Genomic DNA, 14544 nt, shown 5'->3' with positions numbered 1-14544 from the left:
CCACTATGAGGGCACCCGCTTGAACAAATAGCTTAATTATGCAGTTCGGCCTACTTATTTTGATGTGGCAAAATGAGGAGGTAAGTAGGCACGAATCTAGGTTAAATCAGCATGTTCGAGCTTACAGTCTTTTTAGAAGGCGACCACATCTTATTGGAGACGAAGGAGATGGAGGAAGGGACGGGTCGCCGCTCTAGGAGATGTGGAACTCGCAAACTAGCTGGGCAGCACGTCGGAGAGGGGGTTGCGGGAGACGGCCCAGTACAGGAGATGTAGCTCGCCGGCACCGTTGTAGATCTAGATCACCACCGCCGCCGTCGCTTTCTCGTCTATTGGGATCTCGTTTTCGTTAGGGGGTGAATAATGTGTAGGTACATGCCTGTGTATTGCATAAGAATAATGTGTAGGTACATGCGTAAGAAGAAATGAATTTTAGGGCTAGAATGTAGGCTATTTCAGAACGGAAGGAGTACATGATACATGAACGCGAGAGGGAGAGAGAGACACCCTTGTGTGAGTGTCAGCAATTGCCCTATCAGTATCAGTATCCAGTAGTAGTGTGGTCTTAAAACACTGGTGGAGGCCGGTAACCACCCCACTTTGCGTGCATCTCTACCAGTACCAGCGCGTCCCTGTCGGCCCCACCCAGCACGTCACAGCCACGTCCACGCCACCACCGTGTGTGCCGACCCCACCACCTCACTAGCAACTCGGGCCCACCTGCCAGCAGCCGCCCCAGCAACAGCCCGGTCCCACAGCTCGCTCGCGCACATCCTTGAGGCGCCTACCGCCTACGTGTAGAGCTTCCAGGCAGGAGACAAATGAACGCTACGCCTACGCACGCGTACAGCTTCAGGCCGAGCCGAGGCAGCGGCGGCTGCGCAGCGCAGGTGGGCCCGCCCCAGCAGAGCAGAGCAGCGCCGCGCGTGGGCCCCGCCGACGGGACCCCGGTCGTTACAAGACCCCCCACTCTCTCTCCTCCTCCTCCTCTCCTCTCGCGCGTGTACGCCTCTCTGTCTCCACCCCTCGACGACGATACCCATTTCGCTCCCCTCCCCCTCACCAGGATGCCGGCGTGGTGGAAGGGCAAGGGCAGGACCAGGACCAAGGGGCCGGACCCGCCGTCCCCCGGCGGCTCAGTCCCGGCGGCCGCGACCGCTGTCCGGAGAGACAGCAGCAAGAACAAGAAGGCCAGCAGCTTCGACGAGGCGCTCATCGCCAGGGAAGGCCGCGGGAAGCAGCAGCAGCAGCTGCGGGCGGTCGGGCACCCGCTGCCGCGCCCGGCGTCGCTGCCGTCGCCCCTGCCCTCCACCTCCGCGTCCGGGTCCACGTCCAGCGCCGGCACCTCCTCGCTCGGCTCCTCGGCCGCCTCCGACGAGCCGCCGGATCTCGGGTTCTACAGGTACGTCACAGCACAGGCAGCGACCTATTAGGTATTACTGGTAGTACAGCAGAGTGGTTGGTTAATCTGCCGGTATTAGATGGTTGGTTTGGTTGGTTCACGCGGAGGGGAGCCTAAAGTTTCGGCTTTTGCTGGTGCGCTCGTGCTCAATTCTCGGTGTAAAGGTTTTCATTTCTGCTGTGTCCTTCTACTTGCTTCCGTTCTGCTGAATTGTTTTTTTATTGTTACAGATGATTATTTTTTTTCAATTAATTTGGTCGGCAATTGAAGGTGGAGTCCTCCTGTTCTTGACGTCTGTTCGGGTTTCGAGATTTGGTTTTTGCTGGTTGCCTTGTTTGGAGCTGCAACAGCTTTGATATTTGTCTGTTTTTTTCTCCCGAAAGTTGTGTGTTTCTGCTCTCATGATTTAATTCGAAAGAATGAATCCAATTGGAACCAGATTCTGCAGCCCTGTTGTTAGCCAGTGGCGCCAAGCAGCATCTTTTTGTTAAGCTTCCGAAGAAAAGCTGGATCTTCTTGAATCCTTGATTCACTTTATCTTAGAAAATCACATGGCTATTGCCTGTGATTCGTTTGATTGGTTATTGTTTCGAGAAATTAGAAGCTGTATTCTTCCTTGCAACACCGAATCCTTTTCGTTTGGATCTCCATTGGCACTGGATTAGTGCTTCCTTTACGGCAATATTTTAGTACTATTTTAAATTTCTGGGCAGTTCCAGCTGCCGATTTCCCAATCTCATCTGAAACTGCTGATGTGCAAATTAATCCAAAAAAAGTTATAGCCGTGTGCTACAAGCATGGCAGACGATACTTGTTGACTTTTTCTATTTCTTTGGAGTGAAGAATATTACTTGGGGACATGCCTGCAATCCCAATGATTGTTTTAAGATAACTATGATAGCTCTAGGATCGTTAAACAAACAGTTCCTGTCAAACTATTGGTGCCATAGATTTGCATTTCAACTGATACTTGATCTTCATGACTAATTTAATAGGCTGGCGATTGATTCTCGGAAACAAAGCCTTGTGCTAGAAGAAGGGCGCTTTGTCACGAATAATCATCAGGTTTCGGAGCATAATAGCAGAACGTCTGAAGCCTCTGTTTCTCCGAGGAAAGAGTTTCAGCTCAACACTTTGGATCTTTCAAACGATCGGACGACCTACTGCCGTGGTCGGAAATCGACAGAGATTGTGTTCCCTACACGGATGCCGAGCTCTCCTCCCAGTTCGAGAGGCCAACACTGTCCAGCCTCGCCTGTGCATTCAAGAGCGTTCGGGCAATGCCCTGGATCCCCTACTGGATGGCAGGATGATTCACGGAGCTCAAGCTCAAGCTCAGCGCACCCGCTTCCTCTTCCCCCAGGCACCCCGTGCTCATCATCTCGTTCACTTCATTCGCAGTGGAAGAAGGGGAAGTTGTTAGGTAGTGGTACGTTTGGGCAAGTATACCTCGGATTCAACAGGTGCTTACTTCTATCCATAGAATTTTATTTTTCTCCCCCTGCCCAGTAGCTGAATCTTTCCTTTCTACAGTTTACTAAATTGCCACTCTAAATGTAATGCAGTGAAGGCGGCCAAATGTGTGCAATTAAAGAGGTCAAGGTTATTGCTGATGATTCAAACTCAAAAGAGTGTCTAAGGCAGTTAAATCAGGTACCATCTTTGGAGCATATTGGATTAGTTAGCATCAATCTCATGGAAGAGTGTTAGTTTTTTCATACTGACGCTGCTCCTTATGGACAGGAAATGTTGCTTCTGAATCAGCTTTCGCATCCAAATATTGTGCAGTACTACGGCAGCGAACTGGTTAGTACAAAAGAAGAAATGATAATCTTACTGTGATCTAGTCTTGAACATGTAATTACATCACAAGTTACCTCAGCAATCACAGTCATTACAATCTGTTATCTGAAACTTAGGAGGTGCTGCAAATTTTAGAAAAACTGGAACATATTCGTTCCTACTCATAAACCAGTAAACAACTGTGGTGTAAATTCTGAAGAGTTATACTTTATTTGCTACATTTTTTTATGTTGCCTGAATATGTTTTATATTGCAATGCAGTCGACTGAGACACTCTCAGTTTATCTTGAGTTTGTTTCTGGGGGCTCTATACATAAGTTGCTTCAAGAATATGGTCCACTTGGGGAGACAGTCCTCCGGAATTACACTGCGCAGATCCTTTCTGGCCTTGCATACTTGCATGGGCGTAAAACAGTGCACAGGTATTGGAAAGTCACCAAAGTTCATAGGATAGGATGGCAGTCCTTTCCTTTTTATAAAACTGCCTCTATTTGTTAATTCTTATGGACTAAAGCTTACCTTCCTCACAGAGATATCAAAGGAGCAAATATACTTGTAGATCCTAACGGTGACATTAAACTTGCAGATTTCGGCATGGCCAAGCATGTAAGTACTAATACCGTGCCAATGATATGAAATTTCTTTTATTTATATAAATATCATTTTATTGAATATTTTTATATTTATACAGATATCAGCATACACATCTATCAAATCCTTCAAAGGAAGCCCCTACTGGATGGCTCCAGAGGTAAAGTGTACTGTAATTTTACTCTGTATTCTCCCTTGTAAGTTGAACATCACCTGATGTCCATTTATTTCCCAGGTTATCATGAATACCAATGGATATAGCCTTTCAGTGGACATTTGGAGCCTTGGCTGCACCATTCTTGAGATGGCAACTGCAAGGCCTCCTTGGAGTCAGTACGAAGGGGTGAGTTTGTTGACATGATTTTTTTTCCTGGTTATGGTGGTTGTCTTTCTGATGACTGTCTGCTAAGCTATTGCAATTAATGTCACAGGTTGCTGCAATATTCAAAATAGGAAACAGCAAAGACATACCTGATATCCCAGATCATCTTTCTTCTGAAGCAAAAAACTTTCTGAAACTCTGCTTGCAGCGTGATCCTGCTGCGCGTCCAACTGCTGCTCAATTAATAGAACATCCTTGGGTCAAAGACCAAGCTTCAGTTAGGAGCTCCAGGTCTGGCATTACTAGGGATATGTTTCCAACTTCCAGCGACGGCAACAAAACCATGGTACATCTACAGTCTATGACTATATACTGTCATATAGTAGTGATCAATATTATTCCCTCCGTCTGGAAATAAGTGACTCAAATTTGTCTAGATTCGCATGTATCTACACACATCGGATTTGTCTAGATTGGCATGTATCTAGACACGTTTTAGTGTTGTGTGTAGATACATGCGAATCTAGACAAATTCGAGTCACTTATTTCCGGACGGAGGAAGTATAAAAGATGATTGTGCATTTGTATGATAACCAGTTAAGCTAGATGGCCATTATCTGTCATATTGGTTAACCCCAAGACTGAGTGTGGTGTCCTTTAATTTCTCACCGTTATGATTATGTTTCAGGTAAAGACAAACGTTGCGTTATCATCCTACAGAAGCTTATCACCTCTGCGGGATACTAATCTCGGGATGAGAAACTTGCTAATGACAGCAGCTTCCATTCCAGCGATATCCACTCGCAGGATTTCTGCTATGTATGTTCTCTTTTACCACTTTTGCTAAAAATATGATAAAATTGCATCTCTTACATTGTCTAACAGAATCTGTAAATCTGGCTTGTTCAGCAATGCATCCAATACACGGATGAACATGTCCCTGCCCGTGTCGCCGTGCGGTAGCCCGCCGCGGCAGTACAAGCAATCAAATCGGAGTTGCTTGCCCTCACCTCCTCATCCAGCATATTCAGCGGGAGCAGCCAACTACAGCCCTATCAACAATGCACTTTACCCTACTCGAGCAAGCAACTATCTTTCAGATCCATGGCTCGAAATCCCTCAACGGAAAATAACACAAACATTTGATTCTCCAAGAAGATTATAGAAATTCCAAACCGTACATGTTCTTTATACTGGAAGAGAAGATATTCCCTCGGTTATGGTATTAGAACCTAAGGGGTCTCTTTTTTCTTTTTCTCCCTTTCTGTATGTATCTTCCCCTCAGGAGTCAGGATACAGTTGCCTCGTCCTTGTACAAATTCACGCAACGAGATCTAGTGAAAAGAAATACTGTAGCATTTTTGTTCAAGAAAGAGAGTAGCATTTCAGGTTATACCTGTATCTGTTGTGTCCTTGTATGATCAATTTTGAATGAATACAAGTTTCTGCTAATCTTGAGAAGCTTGATGACTTACATAGGGTGTTGCGAATATGGGAATTCAGGCAAGTCGTATCTGACGCACATGGAACACATTCCCTCAGGATCAGGAGTCAGGATACAGTTGCCTCATCCTTGTACAAATTCACGAAACGAGATCTAGTGAAAAAGAATAGCATTTTTGTTCAAGAAATAGAGTAGCATTTCATGTTGTACATGTATCTGTTGTGTCCTTGTATGATCAATTTTGAATCAATACAGGTTTCTGCTAATGTTGAGAAGCATGATGACTTACATATGATGAAGATGGGAAATCAGGGAAGTCGTATCTGATGCACATGGAACACATTCCCTCTGTATGTCACTGTCTTCTCTTCAACACCAAGCCCCCACAGATGCCCTTGCAGCTTCAACACTCCCTTCACACTGTTGTCTTTCTTGACGACGAAATCTTTGCCACTGTACTCGGTAGTCACAATGTCGGTATTTGCCGCCTCCCACACAAACTTTAAGACACCGAGAGCACGGCTCAGCTGCTTGATGCCACTCTGGACCGCAAGTTCATCGCCATTGATGAGGAATTTCACGGCGTGCACGGTGACATTCTTGCCATCCTTGCCGGACAGGCTCCTGCCGATATTCATCTCGATGTCCCGGACTGTGCCGTAGAGGTAGAAGAGCAGCAGCGTGTAGAGGCCCCGGGACGAGTGGCCCAGGTTCTTGGACAGGTTCCTCTGCACCAGGCAGTCCTGGTGGCGCGCCTCCTTGAAGGCGATGCCCCTCTCGACGATGATGTCGTGTATCTGGTACAGCCCCTCCTTCATGGCCTCCACCTTCTGGGCATGTCCGGCTAGCCGCGTATCAGTCGCAAGGAACTTCGCCAGGTCCGTGAACATGTCCAGCACTTCTTGCCACGTCTTGGCCCGTGCCGGCGCGGGTTTCCTGTACGGCGTCGGGCGCATCCATGACGGCGAGGAGGACGTCGCCGCGTCCGCGGTGTCCGAGAGGAACCTGGCGCATGCCGACGCGATCTGTTCGGCCATCTGGGTCGCCGGGGACGGGGCATCCAGCGCGCCCATGTCTTCCCGGAGGTCCCGGAGCACCTCCTCGAGCGCGCCGCGCCAGACGTGGTGCTGCGTCACCTGCGGGCACACGGTGAGCCGCACGTTCTTCCTCCGCTGCGCCGACACGCCGAGCACGTCGCACACCTTGGTCAGCGAGCTCAGCGCCGCCGCCTTGAGCGGCGGCCCGCGCCGGGTCGCGGCGAACTCGCCTGCGAGCGCCTCGAAGTGCTCCATCCGGTCGACGGCGTGCGCGTCCGTGACGAGGGACCCCGTGGCGGCGTGCCGCAGGTAGCCGTCCGCGACCTCGACGCCCCGCAGCGACCCCGCGAGCCGGAGCAGCCTGGCGTAGGCGGCCGGGTACCAGCCCCGCGGCGGCGGGGCGTACTCTCGCTCGTCCTCGGAGGCCGGACCGGGCAAGAAATGGATCCGTCTTGTGCCGCTGCGCCGACCTGACCCGCTCGGCGAGAGCGCGCGGGGGACCCCATCCGTGCGCAGCACTGACTTCAGCTTAGCGCCGCATTCCATCGAACACCTTGTGAGCAGACGCATTGACTGCGCCCGCGCGCCACCGGGAAGTACAACCATTAACATATACGCAGATATAGAGCGTTGCCTTGGGCGTTCTGATGCGCCGTGTGTCGGCGCCGGCGGTGCCTAATGCGCGCAGTTCTTCATTGATTGACTCATTGTTCCCTTTCCCCGCTTGCCTCTTTGATCCAAAGAGACTTCGTAGAATTTTTGGATGATTTTGAGCTCTTTAGAATTTAGAATAGGCCTGTGCCTGGGCAGCCCGGCCCAAGGCATGATGTCCGGGTTAGGCTCGGGCTCCAAACTCCAAAGCATGCTTAAAAAGTCCGAAAATGCTCAAAACAAGTCCGAAACATGGAAAATCTCATGGAGTATATTGGAAAAAACAGGTACTCCATTACTCAGTTTTATATTAGTAAGAAAATCATTAAATAATTTTCTAACTCACGGAGAGTATGATTTTACAGTTGAACGTCTCACTTGTCATCCGATCAGATTCATGTGACGATGTTTGTCCCCACTTTATTATGATAATTACATCTATCACTACGAGAAAAAAAGTTCTCATCCTCAACGTCAAATTTTCATTAGGTATAGGCCATTTTTCGTCGTCTATGGACCTAACCCGATGATATGGGTTCTGTGGTGCATACTGCGTCAGGTAAAGGCCTACCACGGTTTTTTCGGTGCGTCGCGTTTGGGCGGCCTTTGGCCACAAAGAATCGGACCGTTGCAGAATAGTTTTCGGGAGGCCGTTGACTGTTGACATCATGCAAACTGACACGTGTCAGACGCTGTTAACTGTCAGTTAACACCGTTAACCGGCTGAAACTCCGTGGTAGATGGTATGCCCACACAAGGCCTGCCACGTCTTAGCAGGCCGACCCATTTAGTTTACGGGCCAGGCCAGCTGACTTAGTTTGACCGATCAACTATATAACTGGGCTGGTTAGGTACGTGAGCCTGGTCTAACCTCTAAGGTTGACTAGTGAAAACTTAAATGGGCCGGCCCACTAAGCACGTGGGGCAGGCCGAATGTCTTCGTTTGACCGATCAACATGATGACTGGGCTGGCTCACTGAACAAGTGGACCGGGAATGTCATCGTTTGACCGGTCAACAGACAAATGGGATGACATAATAGTCATGTGGACCAGGCCAAATGTCTTTATTTGACCGGTCAACAGGCAAACAGGGCTGGCCCAATAAGCGTAGTCCTCAGCGTCCTCAATGTTTCAAAGGCTAACATGTGTGATCCATGAGACATCAGCGTCATCAACGTTTCAAAGGCGACAGAGGATCGAAAAAGGCAAATAGCCAGAAATTAGGGGTCAAAAATAAATTCAACAAAGGAAACTTGTATTGTTCTTAGAGGCTAACATGTTGGACCCCAGAGCCAGTAGCACCCTCAACGTTTCAAAGGTGGTATGGGATCAAAAGAAAGAACCAAGTAGCCATTAATTAGGTGTCAAAAATAAATTCAAGAAAGTAAATATTTTATTTTTCATAGTGGTTGAGATATGGGACCCATGAGCCAGCAGCGTCCTCAACGTTTCAAAGGCGGATGGGGATCGAAAAAAAGCCAAGTAGCCATTAATTAGGGGACAAAAATAAATCCAAGAAAAGAAAGATTTTTTGTTCATAGAGGCTGACATGTTTGACCCATGAGCCACTAGCATCCTCATCGTTTCAAAGGCGGCCGGGGATCGAAAGAAAAAGGCAAATAGCCAGAAATCAGGAGGTCAAAAAAATCCAAGAAAAAAATATTATTGTTCATAGAGGCAGACATGTGGAACCCATGAGCCAGCAGCGTCATCTATGTTTCAAAGACGGCAGGGGATCGAAAAAAGGCAAATAGTCAAAAATTAGGTGTCAAAAATAAATCCAACAAAGAAAACTTTTATTCTTCATAGAGGATGACATGTGGGTCCGACCTGCCAGCAGCGTCCTCATCGTTTCAAAAATAAATCAAAGAAAGAGAACTTTTATTGTTCATTGAGGCTGACATGTGGGACCCATGAGGGAGCAGCATCCTCAACGTTTCCAAGGCGGCAGGGGATCAAAAGAAAAATGCAATAGCCAGAAATTAAGTGTCAAAAATAAATCCAATAAGGAAACTTTTATTCTTCATAGAGGATGACATGTGGGACCGACCTACCAGCTGCATCCTCATCGTTTCAAAGGCGGCAGGGGATCAAAAGAAAAAGGTAAATAGCCAGAAATTAGGGGTCAAAAATAAATCCAACAACGGAAATGTTTATTGTTCATAGAGGCTGACATGTGGGACCCATAAGCCAGCAGCGTCCTCTACGTTTCAAAGGCGGCAGGGGATCGAAAGAAAAAAGAAATAGCCAGAAATTAGGGTCAAAATTAACTCCGAGAAAGAAAAGATTTATTATTCATTGAGGTTGACATGTGGGACTCATTTTGTAGGAGCGGTCTCATTGTTTCCAAGGCGGCACGGGATCGAAAGAAAAAGTATGTAGCCAAAAAACCAGGGGGTAAAAAATCCAAGAAAAGAAATATTTATCCTTCAGATAGGATTGTTGGAGATATGCCCAAGAGGCAATAATAAAGTGGTTATTATAATATCTTTGTGTTTATGATAAATGTTTGCATACCATGCTATAATTGTATTAACCGAAACATTGATACATGTGTGTTATGTAAACAACAAGGAGTCCCTAGTAAGCCTCTTGTATAACTAGCTTGTTGATTAATGGATGATCCTGGTTTCGTGATCATGAACATTGGATGTTATTAATAACAAGGTTATGTCATTGGTTGAATGATATAATGGACACACACCCAAATGAGCGTAGCATAAGATCAAGTCGCTATAAGCTTTCGATACATAGTTGCCTTAGTCCTTCGACCATGAGATCATGTAAATCACTTACACCGGAAGGGTACTTTGATTACATCAAAGGCCATTGCGTAAATGAGTGGTTATAAAGATGGGATTAAGTATTCGGAAAATGTGAGTTGAGGCATAAGGATCAATAGTGGGATTTGTCCATCCTGATAACGGCTAGATATACTCTGGACCCTCTCGGTGGCACGTCGTCTGAATAGCTTGCAAGCATGTGATTAAGATCACAAGAGATGACATACCACGGTACGAGTAAAGATTACTTGTCGGTAACGAGGTTGAACAAGGTATGGAGATACCGATGATCGAACCTCGGACAAGTAAAATATCGCGTGACAAAGGGAATCGGCATCGTATGTAAATGGTTCAATCGATCACTAAGTCATCGTTGAATATGTGGGAGCCATTATGGATCTCCAGATCCCGCTATTGGTTATTGCTCGGAGAGAAGTCTCGACCATGTCCGTGAAGGAGATATGCCCTAGAGGCAATAATAAAGTGGTTATTATTTATATCTCTATGTTTATGATAAATGTTTATATGTCATGCTATAATTGTATTAACCGAAACATTAGTACATGTGTGATATGTAGACAACAAGAAGTCCCTAGTATGCCTCTTAAACTAGCTTGTTGATTAATGGATGATTAGTTTCATAATCATGAACATTGGATGTTATTAATAACAAGGTTATATCATTATATGAATGATGTAATGGACACACCCAATTAAGCGTAGCATAAGATCTCGTCATTAAGTTATTTGCTATAAGCTTTCGATACATAGTTACCTAGTCCTTATGACCATGAGATCATGTAAATCACTTATACCGGAAAGGTACTTTGATTACATCAAACACCACTGCGTAAATGGGTGGCTATAAAGGTGGGGTTAAGTATCCGGAAAGTATGAGTTGAGGCATATGGATCAACAGTGGGATTTGTCCATCCCGATGACTGGATAGATATACTCCGGGCCCTCTCGGTGGAATGTCGTCTAATGTCTTGCAAGCATATGAATGAGTTCATAAGAGACCACATACCACGGTACGAGTAAAGAGTACTTGTCGTGGAGACGAGGTTGAACAAGGTATGGGGTGATACCGAAGATCAAACCTCGGACAAGTAAAATATCGCGTGACAAAAGGAATTGGTATCGTATGTGAATGGTTCATTCGATCACTAAGTCATCGTTGAATATGTGGGAGCCATTATGGATCTCCGAGATCCCGCTATTGGTTATTGGTCGGAGTGAGTACTCAACCATGTCCGCATAGTTCACGAACCGTAGGGTGACACACTTAAAGTTGGATGTTGAAATGGTAGTACTTGAATATGGAATGGAGTTGGAATATTTGTTCGGAGTCCCGGATGAGATCCCGGACATCACGAGGAGTTCCGGAATGGTCCGGAGAATAAGATTCATATATAGGATGTCATTTTATGTGAATAAAATGTCGCGGAAGGTTCTTTGGAAGGTTCTAGAAGGTTCTAGAAAAGTCCGGAAGAAACCACCAAGGAAGGTGGAGTCCACATGGGACTCCACCTCCATGGCCGGCCAACCCTAGTGGGGGAGGAGTCCCAAGTGGACTCCCCTTAGGGGCCGGCCACCCCCCATATGGGAGGTGGAACTCCCACCTTGGTGGGAGTCCTAGCTAGGCTAGGTTCCCCCTCCCTATGGAAGGTTTTTGGTTCGGGTCTTATTCGAAGACTTGGAGACCAACTCTTGGGGATCCACCTATATAATGAGGGGCATAGGGGAGGGGGCCGGCCACACCAAATCCACAACCTGGCCGCCCCCTTGAGTGGCCGGCCACCCCCTCCCAAACCCTAGCCGCCCCCCTCTCCTCCATAGCTCCCGCGTGCTTTAGCGAAGCTCCGCCGGAGTTCTCCACCGCCACCGACACCACGCCGTCGTGCTCGTCGGATTCAAGAGGAGCTACTACTTCCGCTGCCCGCCGGAACGGGAGGTGGACGTCGTCTTCATCAACAACCGAACGTGTGACCGAGTACGGAGGTGCTGCCCGTTCGTGGCGCAGGAACCGATCGTGATCAAGATCTTCTACGCGCTTTTGCAAGCGGCAAGTGAACGTCTACCGCAGCAACAAGAGCCTCATCTTGTAGGCTTTGGAATCTCTTCAAGGGTGAGACTCGATACCCCTCGTTGCTACCGTCTTCTAGATTGCATCTTGGCTTGGATTGCGTGTTCGCGGTAGGAAATTTTTGTTTTCTATGCAACGTTGTCCTACAAGTGGTATCGAGCCGTGTCTATGCATAGATGGTTGCACGAGTAGAACACAATGGTTTTGTGGGCGTTGATGCTCTTGTTATCTTTAGTTGAGTACTTTGCATCTTTATGGCATAGTGGGATGAAGCGGCTCGGACTAACTTTACATGACCGCGTTCATGAGACTTGTTCCTCGTTCGACATGCAACTTGTATTGCATAAGAGGCTTTGTGGGTGTCCTGTCTCTCCTACTATAGTAAAGATTCAATTTACTCTTCTATTGACAACATTAGTATCAACGTTGTGGTTCATGTTCGTAGGTAGATTAGATCTATATCGAAAACCCTAAACCACGTAAAATATGCAAACCAAATTAGAGAGCGTCTAACTTGTTTTTGCAGTGGTTTGGTGATGTGATATGGCCATAATGTGATGATGAATATGTATGAGATGATCATTATTGTATTGTGGCAACCGGCAGGAGCCTTATGGTTGTCTTTAAATTTCATGTTGAGTAGTATTTCAAAGTAGTTGTAATAGTTGCTACATGGAGGACAATCATGAAGACGGCGCCATTGACCTTGGTGCTTCGCCGACGATGATGGAGATCATGCCCGAAGATGATGGAGATCATGTCCGTGCTTTGGAGATGAAGACCAAAGGCGCAAAGACAAAAGGGCCATATCATATCACATATGAACCGCATGTGATGTTAATCCTTTTATGCATCTTATTTTGCTTAGATCGCGACGGTAGCATTATAAGATGATCCCTCACTAAAATCTCAAGATAATAAAGTGTTCATCCTTAGTAGCACCGTTGCCAAGACTTGTCGTTTCGAAGCATCTCGTGATGATCGGGTGTGATAGAATCAACAAGTGCATACAACGGGTGCAAGCCAGCTTTTGCACATGCGGATACTAAGGTGGCCTTGACGAGCCTAGCATGTACAGACATGGTCTCGGAACACGTGATACCGAAAGGTAGAGCATGAATCATATGATTGATATGATGAACACTTTGAGTGTTCGCCATTGAAATCACACCTTGTCTCGTGATGATCGGACTATGGTGTGGTGGATTTGGTTCGTGTGATCACTAAGACAATGCGAGGGATATTGTTTTGAGTGGGAGTTCACCTAGATTTTTAATTATGTTGAATTAAAATTTGAACTCAATTTGTCATAAACTTAGTCTAAACTATTGCAAATATATGTTGTAGAGATGGCGTCCCCAATCAATTTTAACCGGTTCCTAGAGAAAGAAAAGCTTAAGAGCAACGGTAGCAACTTCACCGACCGGTTCCGTCATGTGAGGATCTTCCTCTCCGCGGAAATCCGCAATATGTGCTTGATGCACCGCTAGGTGACCCTCCAGCAGAAACTGAAACCGATGAAGTAAAAGCTGTTTACGAGACTCGGAAAACTCGGTACTCTCAAGTTCAGTGTGCCATCCTATGCAGTCTGGAATCCGATCTTCAAAAACGTTTTGAGCACCACGATCCTCATGAGTTGATGAAAGAGTTGAAGACTATTTTCGAGACTCATGCGGTCGTGGAATGCTATGAAGCATCGAAACAATTCTTCAGCCGCATGATGGAAGAAGGCAGCTCCGTTAGTGAGCACATGCTCGCCATGACCGGGCATGCGAAGAAACTCGATGACTTGGGAATAGTGATTCCTAACAGATCAGGGATTAATCGTGTCCTTCAATCACCGCCACCAAGTTACAAGAACTTTGTGATGAACTACAATATGCAGAACATGAACAAGGAGTTACTCGAACTCTTTGGCATGCTAAAAGTCTGCCGAGATTGAGATCAAGAAAGAGCACCAAGTGTTGATGGTCAACAAGACCACTAGTTTCAAGAAACAGGGCAAGTCTAAGGGAAAATTCAAGAAGGGTGGCAAGAAAGCTGCCACGCCTCCTATGAAACCTAAGAACGGCCCTAAGCCTGATGCTGAGTGCTATTATCGCAAGGAGAAGGGACACCTGGAAGCGCAATTGCTCCAAGTATCTCGGCTGATCCGAAGAGCGGCCTTGTCAAGAAGAAGAAAGAAGGTATATCCGATATACATGTTATAGATGTTTATCTCACTGGTTCTCGTTCTAGTACCTCGGGTATTTGATACCGGTTCGGTTGCTCATATCCGTAACTCGAAACAGAACTAAAGAATAAACGAAGACTACCGAAAGATGAAGTGACGATGCGCGTTGGAAATGGATCCAAAGTCGATGTGATCGGCGTCGGCACACTTCCTCTACATCTACCTTCGGGATTAGTTTTAAGCCTAAATAA

The 14544-nt window shown here is 46.7% G+C and overlaps 1 protein-coding gene across 1 annotated transcript; it reads left to right on the top strand.

The window, feature by feature from the left end:
• Positions 1-1289: 1289 nt before the first annotated feature.
• LOC124703553 (mitogen-activated protein kinase kinase kinase 3-like) lies at positions 1290-5592 on the top strand (the record flags this gene model as incomplete). Its single annotated transcript, XM_047235770.1, is given in 11 exon segments — positions 1290-1402; positions 2398-2865; positions 2968-3055; positions 3146-3208; positions 3467-3627; positions 3736-3811; positions 3897-3956; positions 4032-4139; positions 4228-4464; positions 4807-4937; positions 5028-5592. Coding segments are annotated over 11 exon segments (1761 nt in total), but the record flags the coding sequence as incomplete, so codon positions are not given.
• Positions 5593-14544: the final 8952 nt, after the last annotated feature.

The sequence above is a fragment of the Lolium rigidum genome, chromosome 3 (genome assembly GCF_022539505.1).
Source record: "Lolium rigidum isolate FL_2022 chromosome 3, APGP_CSIRO_Lrig_0.1, whole genome shotgun sequence".
Classification (NCBI taxonomy): domain Eukaryota; kingdom Viridiplantae; phylum Streptophyta; class Magnoliopsida; order Poales; family Poaceae; genus Lolium; species Lolium rigidum.
The sequence above is the reverse complement of the archived record's forward strand: the minus strand, read 5'-3'. Positions and strand labels throughout refer to the sequence as shown.